This window comes from Chrysemys picta, chromosome 13 (assembly GCF_011386835.1).
Source record: "Chrysemys picta bellii isolate R12L10 chromosome 13, ASM1138683v2, whole genome shotgun sequence".
Taxonomy (NCBI): Eukaryota; Metazoa; Chordata; order Testudines; family Emydidae; genus Chrysemys; species Chrysemys picta.
This window is the reverse complement of record NC_088803.1, coordinates 17518905-17537837: the sequence shown is the minus strand read 5'-3', so window position 1 is coordinate 17537837 and position 18933 is coordinate 17518905. Positions and strand designations below refer to the sequence as shown.

At 48.8% G+C, this 18933-nt stretch overlaps 1 protein-coding gene across 1 annotated transcript; it reads left to right on the top strand.

Moving 5' to 3' along the window:
- Positions 1-207: 207 nt before the first annotated feature.
- On the top strand, positions 208-1173 carry LOC101932645 (olfactory receptor 6N1-like). Its single transcript, XM_005284250.3, has one exon. It carries the CDS (start codon positions 208-210, stop codon positions 1171-1173), a length of 966 nt encoding a protein of 321 aa, XP_005284307.3.
- The last annotated feature ends 17760 nt before the right edge of the window (positions 1174-18933 follow it).

Here is an 18933-nt window from a genome sequence, read left to right as displayed (position 1 = left end):
GAGAGTGAGTCTGCAGGGATACCAATGTGCTGTTCTTGGACTGAGACTCCTGGCACTTTGCTCTGAAGTTTCTATTTAGCTTTAACATTTAAGGGGGTAACCAGAAGCGGGGGAGGAGTTTTTGAAAATTTATGGAATGAATTCCTGACACTTAATGTTCTACTGATTCGATTGCACAGTTTGTTTTATTGTTTCTAGACTCAACCCATGGCTGACACACGCTGGGGAAACCAAACAACCGTCACAGAATTCATCCTGCTGGGATTCGGGGATATCCCTGACCTACAAATAATTCTCTTCCTGCTGTTCCTAGTGATCTACATCACAACTGTGGCCGGAAACATCCTTGTCATGGCATTAATAGTGGCTGATCAGCACCTTCACACCCCCATGTACTTCTTCCTGGGGAACTTGTCCTGCGTGGAGATCTGCTACACCTCCACCATCCTGCCCAGGATGTTGGCCCGTCTCCTGACTGGGGACAGAACCATCTCAGTCAGTGGCTGCATCACACAAATTTACTTCTTTGGTGTTCTGGCAGCTACAGAATGCTATCTTCTAGCAGCGATGTCTTATGATCGATATTTAGCGATATGTAAACCCCTGCACTATTCAGCTCTGATGAATGACAGGTTTTGCCTCCACTTGGCGGCTGGATCCTGGTTAAATGGTTGCTTGGCTACAACCATCTTTATATTATTCCTGTCACAGTTAATATTCTGTGGCCTGAATGAAATTGACAATTTCTACTGTGATGTCATCCCAGTGATAAAACTCGCCTGCAGTGACACACACTTGATGGTGTTGCTGGATTTTATCCTAGCAGGTGTATTCACCCTGCCTCCATTCTTACTAACCCTGACATCCTATGTGTGTATCATCGCCACTATCCTGAGAATCCCGTCCACCACTGGGAGGTACAAAGCCTTTTCCACCTGCTACTCGCACCTCATTGTGGTGACAATTTACTATGGAACGCTAATGAGTGTCTCCATGCTACCGACACTCGATACACTGAGAGTGTTAAAGAAAGTGCTCTCCCTTTGCTACACGGTCCTGACTCCCCTGGTGAACCCCCTCATCTATAGCCTGAGAAACAAAGAGGTCAGGAAAGCCTTGACCAAAACATACACTAAATATGTGGCATTCAAAAAAACCTGCAGAGATTCCTAGATCATCACTGAGACTGAGATTTTCAAAGATGCCCAAGTGATTTAGTCAAACAGCCCCCACTGCAATTAAGTTGAAAATTCTTATTGAATATGTCAGCGCTGATGTGAAAAAGAAATGGACATAATCTGCATGGAGTGACTGAGGCAGAATGTTTATGAACATATAGGAACATGAGATTGGGGGACAGTTCTTTTAACCTGTTTGAACCTACTGTTCAGCAGTTCAACACTTATACATACAAGATGCTGGTAGTTTCTCCATGGTGTTAGCTGAACATTCACCCTGGATGAGGAGGGTTTATCACATCTGATAATGCACACAGCTGTCACGTTGTGTAAGGCACAAACTTCACTAAATATCAAAGCAATCCCTGTGTATATCCCCTGTTGTTCATTGTTTCTCTGTTTTAGACAATGAAATCTGGTAATGAAATTCTGACAGCCTAAAACAAATAAAACTCAGTGAGTGACAGTATCATAAGGTTTGTTTTTCCAAATTATTTCTTATGCCCCCAAAGACACAATGGAGAATCCAGCCAGAGGTCTCATCAGTGTTGTCCATCTAAGCTGAAGGACCAGGAAAAATAAGAACATAACATAAGAATGGCCAAACTGGGTCTAGCCCTGTATCAAGTCTTCCAAGGGTGGCCAATGCCAGGTGCCCCAGAGGGGCTTCTGGCAAGCAGAGGCTAGGGACACCATCCCTGCCCATCCTGGCTAATGGCCATTGATGGACCTATCCTCCATGAACTTATCTAGTTCTTTTTTGAAACCCGTTATAGATTTGGTCTTCACATCGTCCTCTGGGAAGGAGTTCCACAGGTTGACTACGCTTTGTGTGAAGAAATACTTCCTTTTGTTTGTTATAAACCTGCTGCCTATTAATTTCATTGGGTGACCCCAGTTCTTGTGTTATGAGAAGGAGTAAATAACACTTCTTTATTTATTTTCTCCACACCAGTCAGGATTTTATAGACCTCAATCATATCCCCCCTCTACTCGTCTATTTTCCAATCTGAAAAGTCCCAGTTTTATTAATCTCTCCTTATACGGAAGCTGCTCCATACCCTCATCATTTTTGTTGCCCTTTTCTGAATCTTTTCCAAGTCTAATATATCTTTTTAAAGTTCCCATGTAGCTTGCAGGGATTTGATGTTTGGTGCTGTACCTTTTAATTTATTTTTAACTAACCTTCTCATTTTTGTGTAGTTCCCCTTTCTGAAATTAAATGCTACTGTGTTGGGCCGCTGTGGTGTTTTCCCCACCACAGGGATGTTATATTTAATTATATTATGGGCACTATTACCAAGTGGTCCAGCTATATTCACATTTTGAACCTGATCCTGTGCTCCACTTAGGACTAAATCAAGAATTGCCTCTCCTCTTGTGGGTTCCAGGACTAGCTGGTCCATTTAAGGTCTCAAGAAACTTTATCTCTGCATCCGTCCTGAGGTGATATGTACCCAGTTATTATGGGGATCATTGAAATCCCCCATTATTATTGAGTTTTTTTATTTTAATAGCCTCTCTAATATTCCTGAGCATTTCACAGTCACTATCACCATCCTGGTCAGGTGGCTGGTAATATATCGCTACTGCTATATTCTTATTATTCATGCATGAAATTACTATCCATAGAAATTCTATGTTACAGTTTGGTTCATTTAAGATTTTTACTTCATCTGATTCTATGCTTTCTTTCACATATAGTGCCTCTCCCCCACCAGCACGACCCGTTCTGTCCTTCTGATATATTTTGTACCCTGGTATTACTGAGACCCATTGATTATCCTCATTCCACCACTTGTGATGCCTATTATATCAATCTTCTCATTTAATACAAGGCACTCTAAGGGTATGTCTACACTACGAGAGTACTTCGATGTCACTTAAATCGAATATGTGGAATCGATATTACAAAGTCGAACGTGTGTTTCCACACTAAGGACAGTAATTCGACTGTGTGAGTCCACACTAACGGGGCAAGCGTCGACATTGGAAGCGGTGCACTTTGGGCAGCTATCCCACAGTTCCCGCAGTCCCCGCTGCCCATTGGAATTCTGGGTCGAGCCCCTAATGCCTGCTGGGGGAAAAAATGTGTTGAGGGTGGTTTTGGGTAACTGTCGTCATCCAACCGTCACTCCCGCCCTCCCTCCCTGAAAGCGCCAGCGGGCAATCAGTTCGCGCACTTTTCTGCTGAGTGACAGCGCGGACGCCACAGCACTGTGAGCATGGAGCCCGCTGCGACCATCGCTGCAGTTATGGCCGTTGTCAACACCTCGCACCTTATCAGCCACCTTTTCCAGAGGCAGATGGTGATAAATCGGGCGAGGAGGCTACGGCAGCGCGATGAGGACATGAAGTTTGAGAGTGGCACAGACCTGTCACAAAGCACGGGACCCCGCGCCGTGGACATCATGGTGGCACTGGGTCATGTTGATGCCGTGGAACGGCGATTCTGGGCATGTGAAACAAGCACTGACTGGTGGGACCGCATAGTGCTGCAGGTCTGGGATGAATCCCAGTGGCTGAGAAACTTTCGCATGCGGAAGGGAACTTTCCTTGAAGTTTGTGAGTTGCTGTCCCCTGCCCTGAAGCGCAAGGACACCCGGATGCGAGCAGCCCTGACTGTCCAGAAGCGAGTGGCCATAGCCCTCTGGAAACTTGGCACGCCAGACAGCTACCGGTCAGTCGCAAACCACTTTGGCGTGGGCAAATCTACCGTGGGGGTTGTTGTGATGCAAGTAGCCAATGCAATCATTGATGTACTGCTGTCAAAGGTAGTGACCCTGGGAAACGTGGAGGTGATCATAGATGGCTTCACAGCGATGGGATTCCCAAACTGCGGTGGGGCTATAGATGGAACTCACATCCCTATCCTGGGACCGGACCACCAGGCCAGCCAGTACATTAATCGAAAGGGCTACTTTTCCATGGTGCTGCAAGCACTGGTGGACCACAGGGGACGTTTTACCAACATCTACGTCGGATGGCCGGGCAAGGTTCATGACGCTCGTGTTTTCAGGAACTCTGGTCTGTTTAGACGGCTGCAGGAAGGTACTTAGTTCCCGGACCACAAAATAACTGTTGGGGATGTGGAGATGCCTATAGTGATCCTCGGGGACCCAGCCTACCCGCTAATGCCATGGCTCATGAAGCCCTATACAGGCACCCTGGACAGTGAAAAGGAACTCTTCAACTACCGTCTGAGCAAGTGCAGAATGGTGGTGGAGTGTGCTTTTGGACGTCTCAAGGGGAGATGGAGAAGCTTATTGACTCGCTCCGATCTCAGCGAAACCAATATCCTCATTGTTATTGCAGCTTGCTGTGTGCTCCACAATCTCTGTGAGAGCAAGGGGGAGACCTTTATGGCGGGGTGGGAGGTTGAGGCAAGTCGCCTGGCTGCTGATTACGCCCAGCCAGACAGCCGTGCGATTAGAAGAGCCCAGCGGGACGCGCTGTGCATCCGGGAGGCTTTGAAAGCTAGGTTCCTGAGTGAGCAGGGTAACCTGTGACAATTTTGTTGGTTTACAGAGAAGCTGAACCTGCCCCCGTTTCTTTACCCAGTGACTGTTCACTATCCTCTCCAGTTTCATACCCCATTCACCCCGTTCACCCCCTTCCAACCCACGTTTAAAAATAAAATCACTGAAAATTTGTTAATGAACAACGTTTTCTTTATTACTGTTTTCGCGGTAAAGTGTTGAAACTGGGACGCAGACTGTGGTGGGGAGCGGGTGTAGTGTACTGATGCAAAGGACGCTTCTAAACTCGAGGAATGCCAGGCTCCTGCTTCTACAGTGGTCCGCACTGGCGGACTGATTGTTTGAACGGAGCCTGCCACCCCTCCTGTTCGGGACTCTGTGTGTGGGGGCTATGTGACTTTGTGGCAGGGGGAGGACGGTTACAGATTCCCTGCTGCGTGGCTCTGTGATCCAGGATAAGGACCGCTGCATAAGATCTGTAACCGCCCTCCCCCGCCACAAAGTCACATAGCCCCTCCCCCCACACAGACAATGAAAACCACCTCCCAGACTGACCAGGGTGCCTAGTGACTGCACTGTGTGTGTGACCTGCTGCTGAATCTGCCCCTGTGTCTGTACCAACCACCTTTCCCCCCCTTAAAACAGACTGTCCTCTAAAAAAACATGATGGAAACAGCAATTAAAAGAAACGTATTTTTTATTAGCAAATGGACAGTTAGGGGATGAAACTGGGATGGGGGCTTGGGTGAGGCGGGAAGGAAAGGACTTATCAAATTTTGGGGAATGACAGCCTTCTGCCACTTGAGCAGTCTGCAGGGGTAGAGTGACAGTTTTCACGGGCTCTGCAACCCCTCCTTCTTGGTACTTTGGGTGAGGGGAGTATGGGACTTTGTGGCGGGGGACGGTGGTTATAGATAGACTGCAGCGGGGCTCTGTCCTCCTGCCTCCGGTCCTGCAGAACATCCATAAGGCGCCAGAGCGTGTCCGTTTGCTCCCTCATTAGTCCAAGCAGTGTTTGAGTCGCCTGCTGGTCTTCCTGACGCCACCTCTCCTCCCGTTCGCGGTGTGCTCGCTGGTATTGGGACATGTTCTCTCTCCACTGAGTCTGCAGGGTTGCCTCGGCTCGGGAGCAACCCATAAGTTCTGAGAACATGTCGTCCCGTGTCCTTTTCTTTCTACGCCTAATCTGCGCCAGCCTCTGGGAGTCTGATGACAGGGTAGGTCGGGAGACAGCCACAGCTGTGGGATGGGAAAAAGGGAGTGAATTCCTCAGAAAGATAAATTTTTGGGTGAACAAAGAAAGTAGTCTTTCTCTGTGAAAAAGACCATTCACAGCACCTATCACATGCGCACTCAGGACAAGGTCGAATTTTCGGCCTTCGCATTCAGTCCCTGGGGTCTTGCAGTGCAGATGACAGAATCGGAACAGCACAGCGGAATTTGGGTAGCGGGCTGACATGGTAAGCCGTAGACTTGTGGCAGCTTAAAACTTTAATAATAGCACTGCCCTACTTTCACGTTCAAAGCAATGCTCCTAGCGTTGGCCAGTTCCTGCTGCCAGCAATCCGGCAAGCATGAACTCTGCCCCTGTCCCACCCCCTCGCGGCTGTCCCCGGGAAAGATCCCTCTATGCTGCCCCTCTCTTGCCTCCACCGCATGGCTGTAAACCGGCGGTTACAGTTCTGTAAAGGAACAGGGAAGCAGTCCCAATACTAACATTCCCCTAATTCAAAGCAGGTCACCATGAGCGACATCACTCTGATGCGTATTTCAGACAGCGACAAAGAATGCATGCTTTGGGAAAGCCTGCAAAGACCAGGGCCGTAGGCCGCCATGCTGTGCAAGGCAATGATACCGGAGTACTTGATGGTAGCCTGGCGCGGAAACGTTTCATACTACGGAGGACACAACAAGGCCGCTCTCCCAAGGAACCTCATGCAAAGGCTTTCCAATTACCTCCAGGAGAGCTTCATGGAGATGTCCCATGAGGATTTCTGCTCTATCCCCGGACATATTGACCGAATTTTACTGTAGCTGCACTGGCAAGGGCTAAACAGTAGAGCGCCTAGGGCAAACCAATCAAGATATACCGGACATTGTTAGATTTTTTTGCAGCAGTTGCACTGCCAAAGACTAGAACTTTAAGTGCCTAGGACAATCTAATCATGAAAAACCCACAGTTAATATTAATGTTCTTTTCAGAATAAATGTTTACATGTTTAAACCACTTACCGGCTGATCCTTCCCCTGATTCTGGGTCCGGGTTAACGCCTGGGGACAGTTGGTACGGGATCTCTGTGAGGGTGATGAAGAGAACCTGTCTGTCTGGGAAATCAGCGTTGTAAGCGCTGTCGACTGCCTCGTCCTCCTCATCTCCTTCCTCATCTTCCCCGTCCATTACCATCTCAGAGGAAGCGGGCGTGGACAATATCCCATCTTCAGAGTCCATGGTCAGTGGTGGGGTAGTGGTGGCGGCCGCACCTAGGATGGAATGCAGTGCCTCGTAGAAACGGCATGTCTGCGGCTGGGATCCGGAGCGTCCGTTTGCCTCTTTGGTCTTCTGGTAGCCTTGTCTCAGCTCCTTGATTTTCACGTGGCACTGCGTTGCATCCTGGCTGTATCCTCTCTCTGTCATGGCTTTGGAGATCTTCTCGTAGATCTTTGCATTCCGTCTTTTCGATCGCAGCTCCGAAAGCACGGACTCATCGCCCCACACAGCGATCAGATCCAAGACTTCCCGATCAGTCCATGCCGGGGCCCTCTTTCTATTCTGAGATTGCATGGCCATCTCTGCTGGAGAGCTCTGCATCGTTGCCAGTGCTGCTGAGCTCGCCACGATGTCCAAACAGGAAATGAGATTCAAACTGCCCAGACAGGAAAAGGAATTCAAATTTTCCCGGGGCTTTTCCTGTGTGTCTGGTCAGAGCATCCGAGCTCGGACTGCTGTCCAGAGCGTCAACAGAGTGGTGCACTGTGGGATAGCTCCAGGAGCTATTAGCGTCGATTTCCATCCACACCTACCCTAATTCGACATGGCCATGTCGAATTTAGCGCTACTCCCCTCGTTGGGGAGTAGTACAGAAGTCGAATTTAGGAGACCTCTATGTCGAACTAAATAGCTTTGTTGTGTGGACGGGTGCAGAGTTAATTCGATTTAGCGCTGCTAAATTCGACATAACCTGCTAGTGTAGACCAGGCCTAATTTATCTATCTTATTATTTAGACTTCTAGAATTGGTATATAAGTACTTTAAAAACTTGTCACTTTTTCGCTGTTTCCCATTACATGATATAATTGAATGGGAGTCTTTTCATTTGACTCTTTCTCATCAGATCCTACCTGTATTTTATCATCTTCCATCCTCTCCTCCTTACTAGGACATAGAGAATCTCCATTAGTAGATCCTCCCCAAGTGATGTCTCTGTCTGAACCACTTGCTCCTCCACGCCCATTGTCTTTCCTGCAGCCCTTAGTTTAAAAACTGCTCTACGACCTTTTTAATTTTAAGTGCCAGCAATCTGGTTCCATTCTGGTTTAAGTGGAGCCCATCCTTCCTGTATAGGCTCCCCCTTTTCCCCAAAGTGTCCTCAGTTCCTAATAAATCTAAACCCCTCCTCCCTAAACCATCGTCTCATCCACACATTGAGACCCTGCAGTTCTGCCTGTCTGACTGGCCCTGTGTATGGGACTGGAAGCATTTCAGGGAATGCTACTGTGACGTTGCACCCCATTAGGCTTTCTGGAAATATGCTTATAAATGTATATATGACATAACTGGAATATGTTTTATGCTACTGTTACCGAAATATTGGGTTTACCTAGCTGAGAGCCAATAACAGCCAGACAGGGATAAGGAAGAGTTGCTTTATTTTGTAGAAGAAAGGAGAGCTTTGCATTTTGGTATAAAGATTTTGTTTTATATATATTTTATAGATTTTTTATATATATTTAGATTAAGGTTTTTGCAGTGTTAATATTTGATTGGTGGTTGTTAGACCCGTGCTTTTGCTATTTGGTTAGTGAAAACCGGCTTGGGACCAGCTTTAATTATTTTAAGGCCTTGAAGGGAAAACAGTTGAAAAGTTTAGGCTATTGTGTTCTTAAGGTGTCTGTTTTTTTTATGGCTGCTGGCTGACATAACGACTGTTTTATTAAGAGGGGTTATTAGTAATTTTTACAGGTTTTTTGGGGGGCCTGACAAATTTAAAAATTGTCAGGTCCGTTATGCAATTTGCGATTAAGCTGGAGGGACAGATATTGGGTTTTTTTATGGACAGCAGAACTTTTGATTATAGCATTATATAGGCATTTGGCATATTGTAATAACACATAGAAAAAAAAGAAAAAAATTATTTAATAATTGTTTGAAAGAGCTTTGTAAACCATGACTTAAGGTTTGGAAGGAGGTTTTTAAAATTAAAGTTGTGATTAAGAGGTATAGTATGGAAAACAACAGCAGCATTTTTAATGGCTTGTAAATTTTGTTTAATTAAGCTAGAATGATTAATATAGAAACAATATTTTTTTTTATGCGAGCATAAGCCCCCCCTAATTCGGCATTTATAGCATTTAACACATGTTTATTTTGCAAAGCTATTTTTGTTATTTTATTAATTTTTTGTTTTAATTTTTGGAAAGCGTTTATTGATGCATTGGCTATTTTTTTAGTTTCGCAGAAGTATTTACTACTGTTTTTTTTAGCTTGGCTACCTCAAACCCAGGAATGAGCGCACGAACAAAGGAGTAAAACCCCATTTGCTTGACTACTAGGGGATTGTTGGCGCGTTTTGCTTGAGTCCTTATAAAGTGTGGGGGGGTGAAAAACTTATGGGCATAGTTGCCCATGTTGAGGATTTGGCTGGAATTCAATGTGTTGTTTACTTGGACATTTGGTAACACCCGGGCCACACCACACCGACCTTGCTAACTTGGAGGGAGAGCTTTGTAGACATTTTGGCTACAGATAAAATACAAGCCGGGGTTTTTAAATAGAGGGTAAGGGTATTACCCGCAACTCGATGGCGCCAGGTTAACCATTTATTTTAGCGCCCGGAGTTACTTACTAGGCGGTCCTGGCATTTTTAATGGGAAACATTTAAGTCTCCTAGGGCATGGGTATTGTTTAAAATGGCCCCACAATACGTAACCCCAAATATGTTAGCTGTGAAATTTGCAAGTGATCCCATGGACTCCAGGCATTTAGACATTTTTTTAACGGATGTGTGGGGCAACAGAATGCCAGAGTAAATATTTATATAATACATATGTGTTTTATTTATGGGGCCTAACGGTAGGAATAAGGGAAACCACTGCCCTTGATAACGAATGCTTGTTGGTTTTATAGTAAAGGCTATGTGCAGGAGACAAGGGGTTTTTTGGGGCATTTTTAGGGGTATTTAAAGGGTAAAGGGTTCCATTTTTGACCTTAAACTGAAGGGTTTGATTATAGGCTTTTAGGGGAAGGTAGTCTATTCTACTTTAAAAGACAAGAAGAGGCGGTTCCTCCCAATGTTAGGTGAACCTGGGGGTCTGTGAAGGAACAAACATAAGTGGTAAAATTATTTGAATAGATGACAAGAGGACCCCCTGGTTGTCATTATTTTTTATTAGCAACAGCGTTTGTTTTTGTTACAGCCATTTGTTGTTGAGGTTGGTCTGGGCGACAGGGTTGTCATTCAGTAGGTCGGTTTGGACACTCTCTCTTCCAGTGGCCAAGCTGCTTACAGTAGTTACATATGTCATTGGCGTGTTTTGGGGTCCCCCCATAATTCGATTTTGGTTGCTACCAGGGGGGTTCCTGATACCCTTTTTGTTTTTTATTTTTAGTGTTTATAAGGGCTGCTAGCATCCTCACCTGTTTGGTTTTTTGAAATTTTTTTTGTATGATATACTCGGGTGGCCACGCTTACCAGTTTTTTTAGGGATTTTGTTTTAGCACCCTCGAGCTGCTGCAACTGCTTTTTGATGTCCGGGGCTGACTGCGAAATAAAAATAAGATTGACCGTGGACTGTGTCTGTGGCCTTGGGATCTGCATTGTGGCGTTCTTAATTTTTGTTGGTAATATCTGTCTCGGTAGACCTGCTGTCCTGGGCTCCGTTGAGGAGGGTACCGGGTCCACCGCAATTGGTAATGCTGCCGCTGGGGGTGGGCGCGGTTTAGTGCAATACATGGGGAGGATATTTTTTAAATAATTAGCCTTGTGAGGGGCAGAAGCTTTTGGGAATAGAGGGGCCTGAATTTGTACTTTTTTTATGCGATGATGAGCCTTATTGTCCCACAAAACCCAATAGTTTATTTGCCCCGGCGCTTGGTTTTCCAGTGTCAGGCGTAAGGGGGTTAAATGGGTAGGAATATTAAAGGAACCATACTTGGGCCATGCAGTCCCCAGAGCTGGCCAATCCTGGGTGCAAAGTTGTAAAAAACGCTTTTTTGACTTTTTTTTTGAAAGGGCCATTGGTAAGGGCCATTTGCTTAACATATAATTTAAAAGACTATTTTTTGAGGGTTTTACTAGAGACCCACCCATTTGCCTACTGACATTTTAAAAAGGAATTACACAGAGAACAGAGGGAATTATGGCCTAATAGGATTTTATTACAGGAATTTTTACTAATACTGACAGCTACACGGGACAGGACAGAAGGATCCCAATTCAACCTTAGAGCTTTATTGCACGCGATGGCTTTTACTTTGAGGAATTACGAATGAGAGGCTTAGTTTTGTTTACACACTTAATGCCCAAATGTATAAGACAGAAATTTATTAACCGGTTAACCAGACGAGAACCAGAACCAGATAGTGTCTTTTTATTTTATTAGGACTCACCTTATCAGAGCACGAACCCCAGGGGCTGCGGTGAAGCAGAGAAAAGGGGCGAAACACCCCGTTGGCGCCATTTTTAGTTTGCTGCAGCCGTTCAGAGTTCAATGTCTGAGCTAGGAGAGTTCCGGCAGAGTCGCCAGTAACTGTCACTGAAATATTGGGTCCACCTAGCTGACAGCCAATAACAGCCAGACAGGGATAAGGAAGAGTTGCTTTATTCTGCAGAAGAAAGGAGAGCCTTGCACTTTGGTACAAAGACTCTGTCTTACACACATTTTACAGACTTTTTATACACATTTAGACTAAGGTCCTTGCAGTGTTAACACTTGATTGGTGGTTGTTAGACCCATGCTTTTGCTATCTGGTCAGTGAAAACTGGCTTGGGACCAGCTCCAACTACCTTAAGGCCTTGAAGGGAAAACAGTTGAAAAGTTTAGGCTACTGTGTCCTTAAGGTGTCTGCTTCCCCCTTATGGCCCCTGGCTGACATAACGACTGCTCTATTAAGAGGGGTTACTAGTAACTTTCACAGTACATATGCCATGTAACATATCTCCGTAAAGTTTATGGTCTGCTGAATCTATTCATCCTATTTGTATGATGTATCATTTTTGTATTCAAAGTTATGAATATTGGCTGTATACTTCCTTGATTTTTAAATAGCCTTAGTAAGGCATTTGGTCAGCTTCTTGAGAAAGGAATGTGCAATCAAGAAGCACTTAATGGACAATGCATCTGGGAAGGCTCCAATCCACATTGGAAGTCTACTTGAGGACGTTCAAGGTAGCATGTGAACCATGGCTGCTACCAGTAAGTTCTGAGTCATGCATGGACATGTGACTTCCCCATGTGACTCCAAGACTCCATCTTGTAGCTGGAATTCTAAACAGGGGGAGGGAGGGGTATCCACCCACAAGAGAAAGTCTATTTAAACTCCTGGGAGACCCCTGTATTTTGTCTTCAGCTGGCTCAAGAGATCGCCTCTCCACCCCCAAGGATACCGGGAAGAAACTGGAACAAAGGACATTAACTACAGGGGGTGTGAGTGACTGCTGGACCCAGACTAGAAGGAGACTAGTCTGTACAAGGAAGCTTACTGGAACACCTTTGAGGGTAAGGTATTATCTGTATTCAGTTTTCTTAGGGTATGTCTTCACTTCCCGCCATATTGGCAGGTAGCAATCGATTTATCCAGGATCTATATATCGCATCTCGTTAAGACACGATATATCAATCCCCGAACGCGCTCACCTTCGACTCCGGAACTCCACCAGAGCGAGCGGTGGTAGCACAGTTGACGGGGGAGCCGCGGCCGTCGATCCCGCGCCGTCTGGACCCCAGGTAATTCGATCCAAGATACTTTGACTTCAGCTATGCTATTCGCGTAGCTGAAGTTGCGTATCTTGGATCGATCCCCCCGCCCCCAGTGGAGACCAGCCCTAAGTGTATTAGATATAGACTTGCGTGTTCTATTTTATTTTGTTTGGTAATTCACTTTGTTCTGTCTGTTACTACTTGGAATCACTTAAATCCTACTTTCTGTATTTAATAAAATCACTTTTTACTTATTAATTAACCCAGAGTATGTATTAATACCTGAGGGGGGGGGGGGAACAGCTGTGCATGTCTCTCTATCAGTGTTATAGAGGGTGAACAATTTATGAGATTACCCTGTATAAATCCAATAAAATGGATTTATTTGGGGTTTGGACCCCATTGGGAGTTGGGCATCTGAGTGTTAAAGACAGGAACACTTCTTAAGCTGCTTTCAATTAAGCCTACAGATGTTAGTGGACATGGTTCAGACCTGGGTATGGGTTTGCAGCAGGTTGGTGGGTCTGGCTCAAACCAAGCAGGGCACTGAAGTCCCAAGATGTCAGGGCAGGAAAGCAGGAACAGAAGTAATCTTGGCACATCAGTTGGCAGCCCCAAGGGGGTTTCTGCAATCCAACCCGTCACAGCTACCCTGAAGTTCTGGACTTCAATTTCTTACCTAGCAGCCTAAATTTGGCCTCCAGGACCTCTCTCCTCTCCTTCCTTATATTATTGGTACCTAGATGTATCACGATCACCAGTTCCTCCCCAGCACTACACATCTGTCCCATTTCCCCCTCGAGCGGCTTTGTACAATCCCGCCCATCGTAACACACAAACCATTCGTTGAATATAATGGACCTGGAAGATACTTAAACTTAATTCAATCAGCTCTGCCAAGGATATGGCTGGAAATTGCTGGATCTTAAAGACCTCCTCTTGCAGACCGCCATTGAGTTCACAATCTTCTGTGTGACAGAGGCACCTGTAGATAGGTATCAATTGTCCGGTCAATAGGGCCGCCATTGTCTTTCTAGATGTGAGTCAGTTTAGCCAGTCCTTTAGCAACCCATTCATCCCACCCAGGACAGTTACATGACACTCACACCTAATTTGTCCTGCTCTCCTCATGAGCAGCTTCTAGCCCCTTTGTATCCTCTGTGTAGTAATGCCTAGTGAGGTACATCACTGCCATGCATCTCGTTCATCAAAAGGTTACAGAAAATTCCCACTATTATGGTGTCTTCAAAAAGTTTGTGTTTGTGGTGTGCTTGCTGCTTGACTGAAATATATTGTGTATACCTTTTCTTGGCACCTTAAATGACTGCTTCGTGGAGCAGCTAGTCCTGGAAGCCACAAGAGGAGATGCAGTTCTTGATTTAATCCTAATTGGAGTACAGGATCTGGTCCAAGGGTGAATATAGCTGGACGCAGGGCCAGCTCTAGGGACCAGCAAACCAAGCACGTGCTTGGGGCAGCACATTTTCAAGGGCAGCATTCTGGCCATTTTTTTTTTTTTGCTTCCAGTGGCAAAAGCCTAGAGCTGGCCCTGGCAGCAGCAGCGCGTCGTGTGTGGAGGGGCCCTGTAGCCGCTGCGGTTCGCGCTGCGGGGGAGCAGTGCCCACACCTTGTGGCTGGGCTGGGCAGGCTTCGAGCAGGGGACACTCAGGCTGGGGGACACCCCACGCGACACACGGAGCCGCCTGCAGGTGCTGCAGGGCGGCCGCCCCCAGCGCTGCAGCTGGGGCTGGGCGAAGCGGCCCAAGCCACCCAGGGACTGTGGCAGGGCGGCCAGAAGCAGCAGCAGCAGCAGCAGCAGCAGCGGGGCCATAGAGGGTGGGGCGCTGCCGCATGGGGCCTTGCGTCCCACTCTCCGGGGCTACGCTGCTTCTGGGGCTACCCTGCCCTGGCTCCTCAGCCACCTGCCAGGGCTGTCCCCCGGCTCTGCCCTCCCGGGTCCCGGCTGGTCCTAGAGGCGGGAGCCCTGGATGGAGGGACCCTGGGCTGAGGCGTGGCCTGGGAGCCCCGCTGCTTACCCTGACCCTGCCAGCACCGGACCGACTGGAGGTGATGGGGGAGCAGGCAGAGTCATCACTGGTGCGGGGGAGCCCAGGGCTGGGGCGGCAGAGGGTGCGGGTGCGGGGGGAAGAGAGAGCCCAGGGCTGGGGCATCAGGGGGTGCGGGTGGGGTCTGGGAAGAGAGAGCCCAGGGCTGGGGTGAGGGGCAGCCAAAAATGTTTTTGCTTGGGGCGGCAAAAAACCTAGAGCCGGCCTTGGCTGGATGGCTTGGTAATAGCGACCATTAGGGTTACCATACGTCCGGATTTTCCCGGACATGTCCAGCTTTTGGGGGCTCAAATCCCCGTCCGGGGGGAAATCCCCAAAAGCCGGGCATGTCCGGGAAAATCGGGAGGGCTCGGCCGGGGCCTCTGTGTCTGGGGTCGCCGGGGCCGGTGCGGGGCCGGGGGCCAGGCCGGGCCAGGATCGCAGTGCCGGGCCGGGCTGGGCGCGGGCCCGGGCGGGGAGCCGGGGGCGCGGTGCCGGGCCTGCGGGGTTGGGGAGCCGGGCCGGGAGGCGAGCCGGGAGCCTGGCCGGGGTCGGGGAGCCGGGAGCCGAGCGCCGAGCCGGGGTCGGGGAGCCGGGCCCGTGGGGCCGGGAGCCAGTCCGGGCCCGCAGGGTCGGGGAGCTGGTCCGGGGTCGGGGAGCCGGGCCCGCGGGGCCGGGAGTTGGTCCGGGCCCGCAGGGTCGGGGAACCGGCCTGGGTCGGGAGCCGGTCCGGGCCCGCGGGGTCGGGGAGCCGGTCCGGGAGCCGGTCCGGGGTCGGGGAGCCGAGCCGGGAGCCGGTCCGGGGTCGGGGAGCCCGGCCCGCGGGGTCGGGGAGCCGGTCCGGGCCCGCGGGGTCGGGGAGCCGGTCCGGGGTCGGGGAGTTGGGCCTGCGGGGCCGGGAGCCGGTCCGGGCCCGCGGGGTCGGGGAGCCGGGCCGGGGTCGGGGAGCCGAGCCGGGAGCCGGTCCGGGCCCGCGGGGTCGGAGAGCCGGGCCGGGGTCGCCGAGCCGGGGGGGCCGCCGGGGATGGTCGGCCGGGGCCGGCACCCCAGGGCCCGAGCCGACCCAGGCTGGAGCCGCCGGGGGCCAGCCTGGGCCGCGCCTCCTCCCCCCACACTCCCCGTTACCTGCTACAGGCTTCCCGCGACTCAAATGTTCGCGGGAAGCAGGGGAGGGGGCGGAGACTTTGGGAGGGGGCGGAGTTGGGGCGGAGTTGGGGCGGGGGTGTGTGGGCGGGGCTGGGGCGGGGCCAGGGCCCCGGGGGGTGTCCTCCATTTGGAGGCACAAAATATGGTAACCCTAGCGACCATAATATAATTTAATTTAATATCCCTGTGGTGGGGAAAACACCACAGCAGCCCAACACTGTAGCATTTAATTTCAGAAAGGGGGACTACACAAAAATCAGGAGGTTAGTTAAACAGAAATTAAAAGGTACAGTGCCAAAAGTGAAATCCCTGCAAGCTGCATGCACCACCTGCCCATAGTTACAGAATTGATAATGTAATCATACATGCTGCATTGGGTGCAATAAGCTGGATAGCCCCTACTCTGTTGCTGTAATTCTGCCTGCATTCTCCTTTTACTCCTGCAGCTCGGTCCTTTGGTGATATTTTGTTTTTATCAAGGAGTGTTAATCGGCTTTCAATGTAAAGAATCTTAAGTGTATCTAGCCACCCTCACACTCCTCTAAATTCCCTTGCAAAACTCCCCTGATAGCTGCTCCAGTTCTCTAGTTCCTCTAATCACTTAAGAGAGGGCTTTTAAAGCCCTGGTCTTCCCAAGTAGCCCTGCCTCCTGGTTAATGGTTGATGGGTGCTAAAGGGCTTAGGGATCAAAGCTTTGTTAAGAAGCTCTCAGCCTTACCTAGAAGGCTGCTAGGCTCAGCACACACACGGGTCAGCACACAGCCCCCAACAAACAGACCACACAGTATATTTCAGTCAAGCAGCAAGCACACAACAAACACAAACACACACTTACAGACAACACACTTACCCAAGGGTCATGGAATCACTCCTCCTTTACCTGGAGAGCTCCCTCACAAAACTCCCCTGTTAGCCATTCCTGGAAGGAGGGGAGGTGGCCATAACTACGTTCCATCATGGAGTTTTTAACTAGGCCGGGAATGGAGAGAAAATTTTCACCAGTTTTTTTATTACCATAATATTTTTTTGATCCAAATAAATGTTTGAATAATAATAATAATATCAATTTCTGGTGCAGCATATGGGGATGTAAGCGTGGGAAACCTGCCACCCCTGAAATGGAGTCTATTGCATCCTCCACTATGTCACCCCTGCAAACCAGTGACTCTATTGCTCTCTCATAGCCTGGAGGCAAACAGCTGGGCCCCAGTGACCTCTGGGCTCTTCACCAGGAAAAGCCTCTTGGCTCTTATGTGGGCTAAGCCTGGCTTTGACCACCTCCAGCAAAGCAACAGCACCAGGCTCCCTGGGCCCATGGGTGCAGGGAGTTTGGGCAACCACAGACAAGCAGATTAAAAGCCCAGGACAATGGGGAGAGTCCTGACCCAGCTGGGGTTTTCCAGGGCACTAGGAGATGCACAAATGTAGAACCGAGGCTGGTCGTGGGTCCGGGCGTGTCAAACGGTCTCTGAGGGTACATCTTCACTACCTGCCATATCGGCAGGTATCAATCGATTTATCCAGGATCGATATATCACGTCTCGTTAAAACGCGATATATCGATCCCCGAACGCGCTCACCATCAACTCCGGAACTCCACCAGAGCGAGCGGCCATAGCGCAGTCGACGGGGGAGCCACGGCCGTCGATCCCGCGCCGTGTGGACCCCAGGTAATTCGATCTAATATACTTCGACTTCAGCTACACTATTCGCGTAAAGAGAACAGGAGTACTTGTGGCACCTTAGAGACTAACAAATTTATTAGAGCATAAGCTTTCGTGGACTACAGCCCACTTCTTTGTACTCCTGTTCTTTTTGCAGATACAGACTAACACGGCTGCTACTCTGAAAACTATTCGCGTAGCTGAAGTTGCGTATCTTAGATCGATCCCCCCCGCCCCAGAGTAGACCAGCCCTGAGAAGAGACTCTGCATGTGGCACTGCAGGGCAGAAACTGCTCGGCTGCTGCCAGCTGCATGGAGCAGTTCAAAGACAGGGAGCTGCAACAATGAGTGTTCCTGAAACTGACTGCAACAGGGACATGTCGGCCCGAAGAGGCTGGTTCTCAGGCCATGGTGTCCAGCCAGGCCCAGGTACCTCAGACAGCTCAGCTCCACACAGGTCCCCCTCCTCGGGGATACTCCTGTGATTCCAAACATGGCACTGCTAGGTCAGTCACTGGGAGCACGTCAGAGCTTAGCCAGAGGCAAGGGAGCTGGGCACTGGTGAGAATTGTGAAGCCTCAACTCTTCAGAAGGGCTTTCCCAAGGTGCCTAGTGGAGTTAGGCACCCAAATCCCTTGGAAATGGGAGTAGGGCACTGAACTCCATTTGACCCCTCTGAGAAGTACAGCCTGAGGGCAGTGGCGTAGCCAGGTACTTAACATCAGGGGGAGTGAACACATAAAAAAAGGTGTCAAGTATCAGGGGGTAGCCGTGTTAGTCTGTATCTACAAAAACAACAAGGATGCATCCGAAGAAGTGAGGTTTTTACTCACGAAAGCTTATGCCTGAATAAATCTGTTAGTCTTTAAGGTGCCACCAGACTCCTTGTTGTTTTTATAAAAAAAGGTGCCACCCGACATATCAAATTACTAATTACATACTTTTAAATTCGTTATACATATTTATTTTGTACTTAAAATAAAGACACAAGAATGATATTGTTTTACAAGTAGGTGAGCCCACTTGACAAGTTTTATTGTCCTTGGGTCTGGCTTCCATCCCCTCTCCAACTGTTGCAGCTGCCTGGAGGTGCTGCCTTCCCACCTTCCTCATTCACACTTTATTCATTCAACAGGGCAATTGATTAAGGGGGAGGGGAACTCTTAGTCTATTCTTAGCAAAGAGACATTTTTCTTCTGTCTTATTCTATCCTTAGGGGCTATAACATTATACCAAGGGCAATGCAAAGTTTCTACATGAGGCTTTGATACAAAGTCTCCATATA

What these genes read in the sequence shown, in the direction of transcription:
- LOC101932645 (XM_005284250.3), top strand. Translation starts at nt 208, where the DNA reads ATGGCTGACACACGCTGGGGAAACCAAACAACCGTCACAGAATTCATC.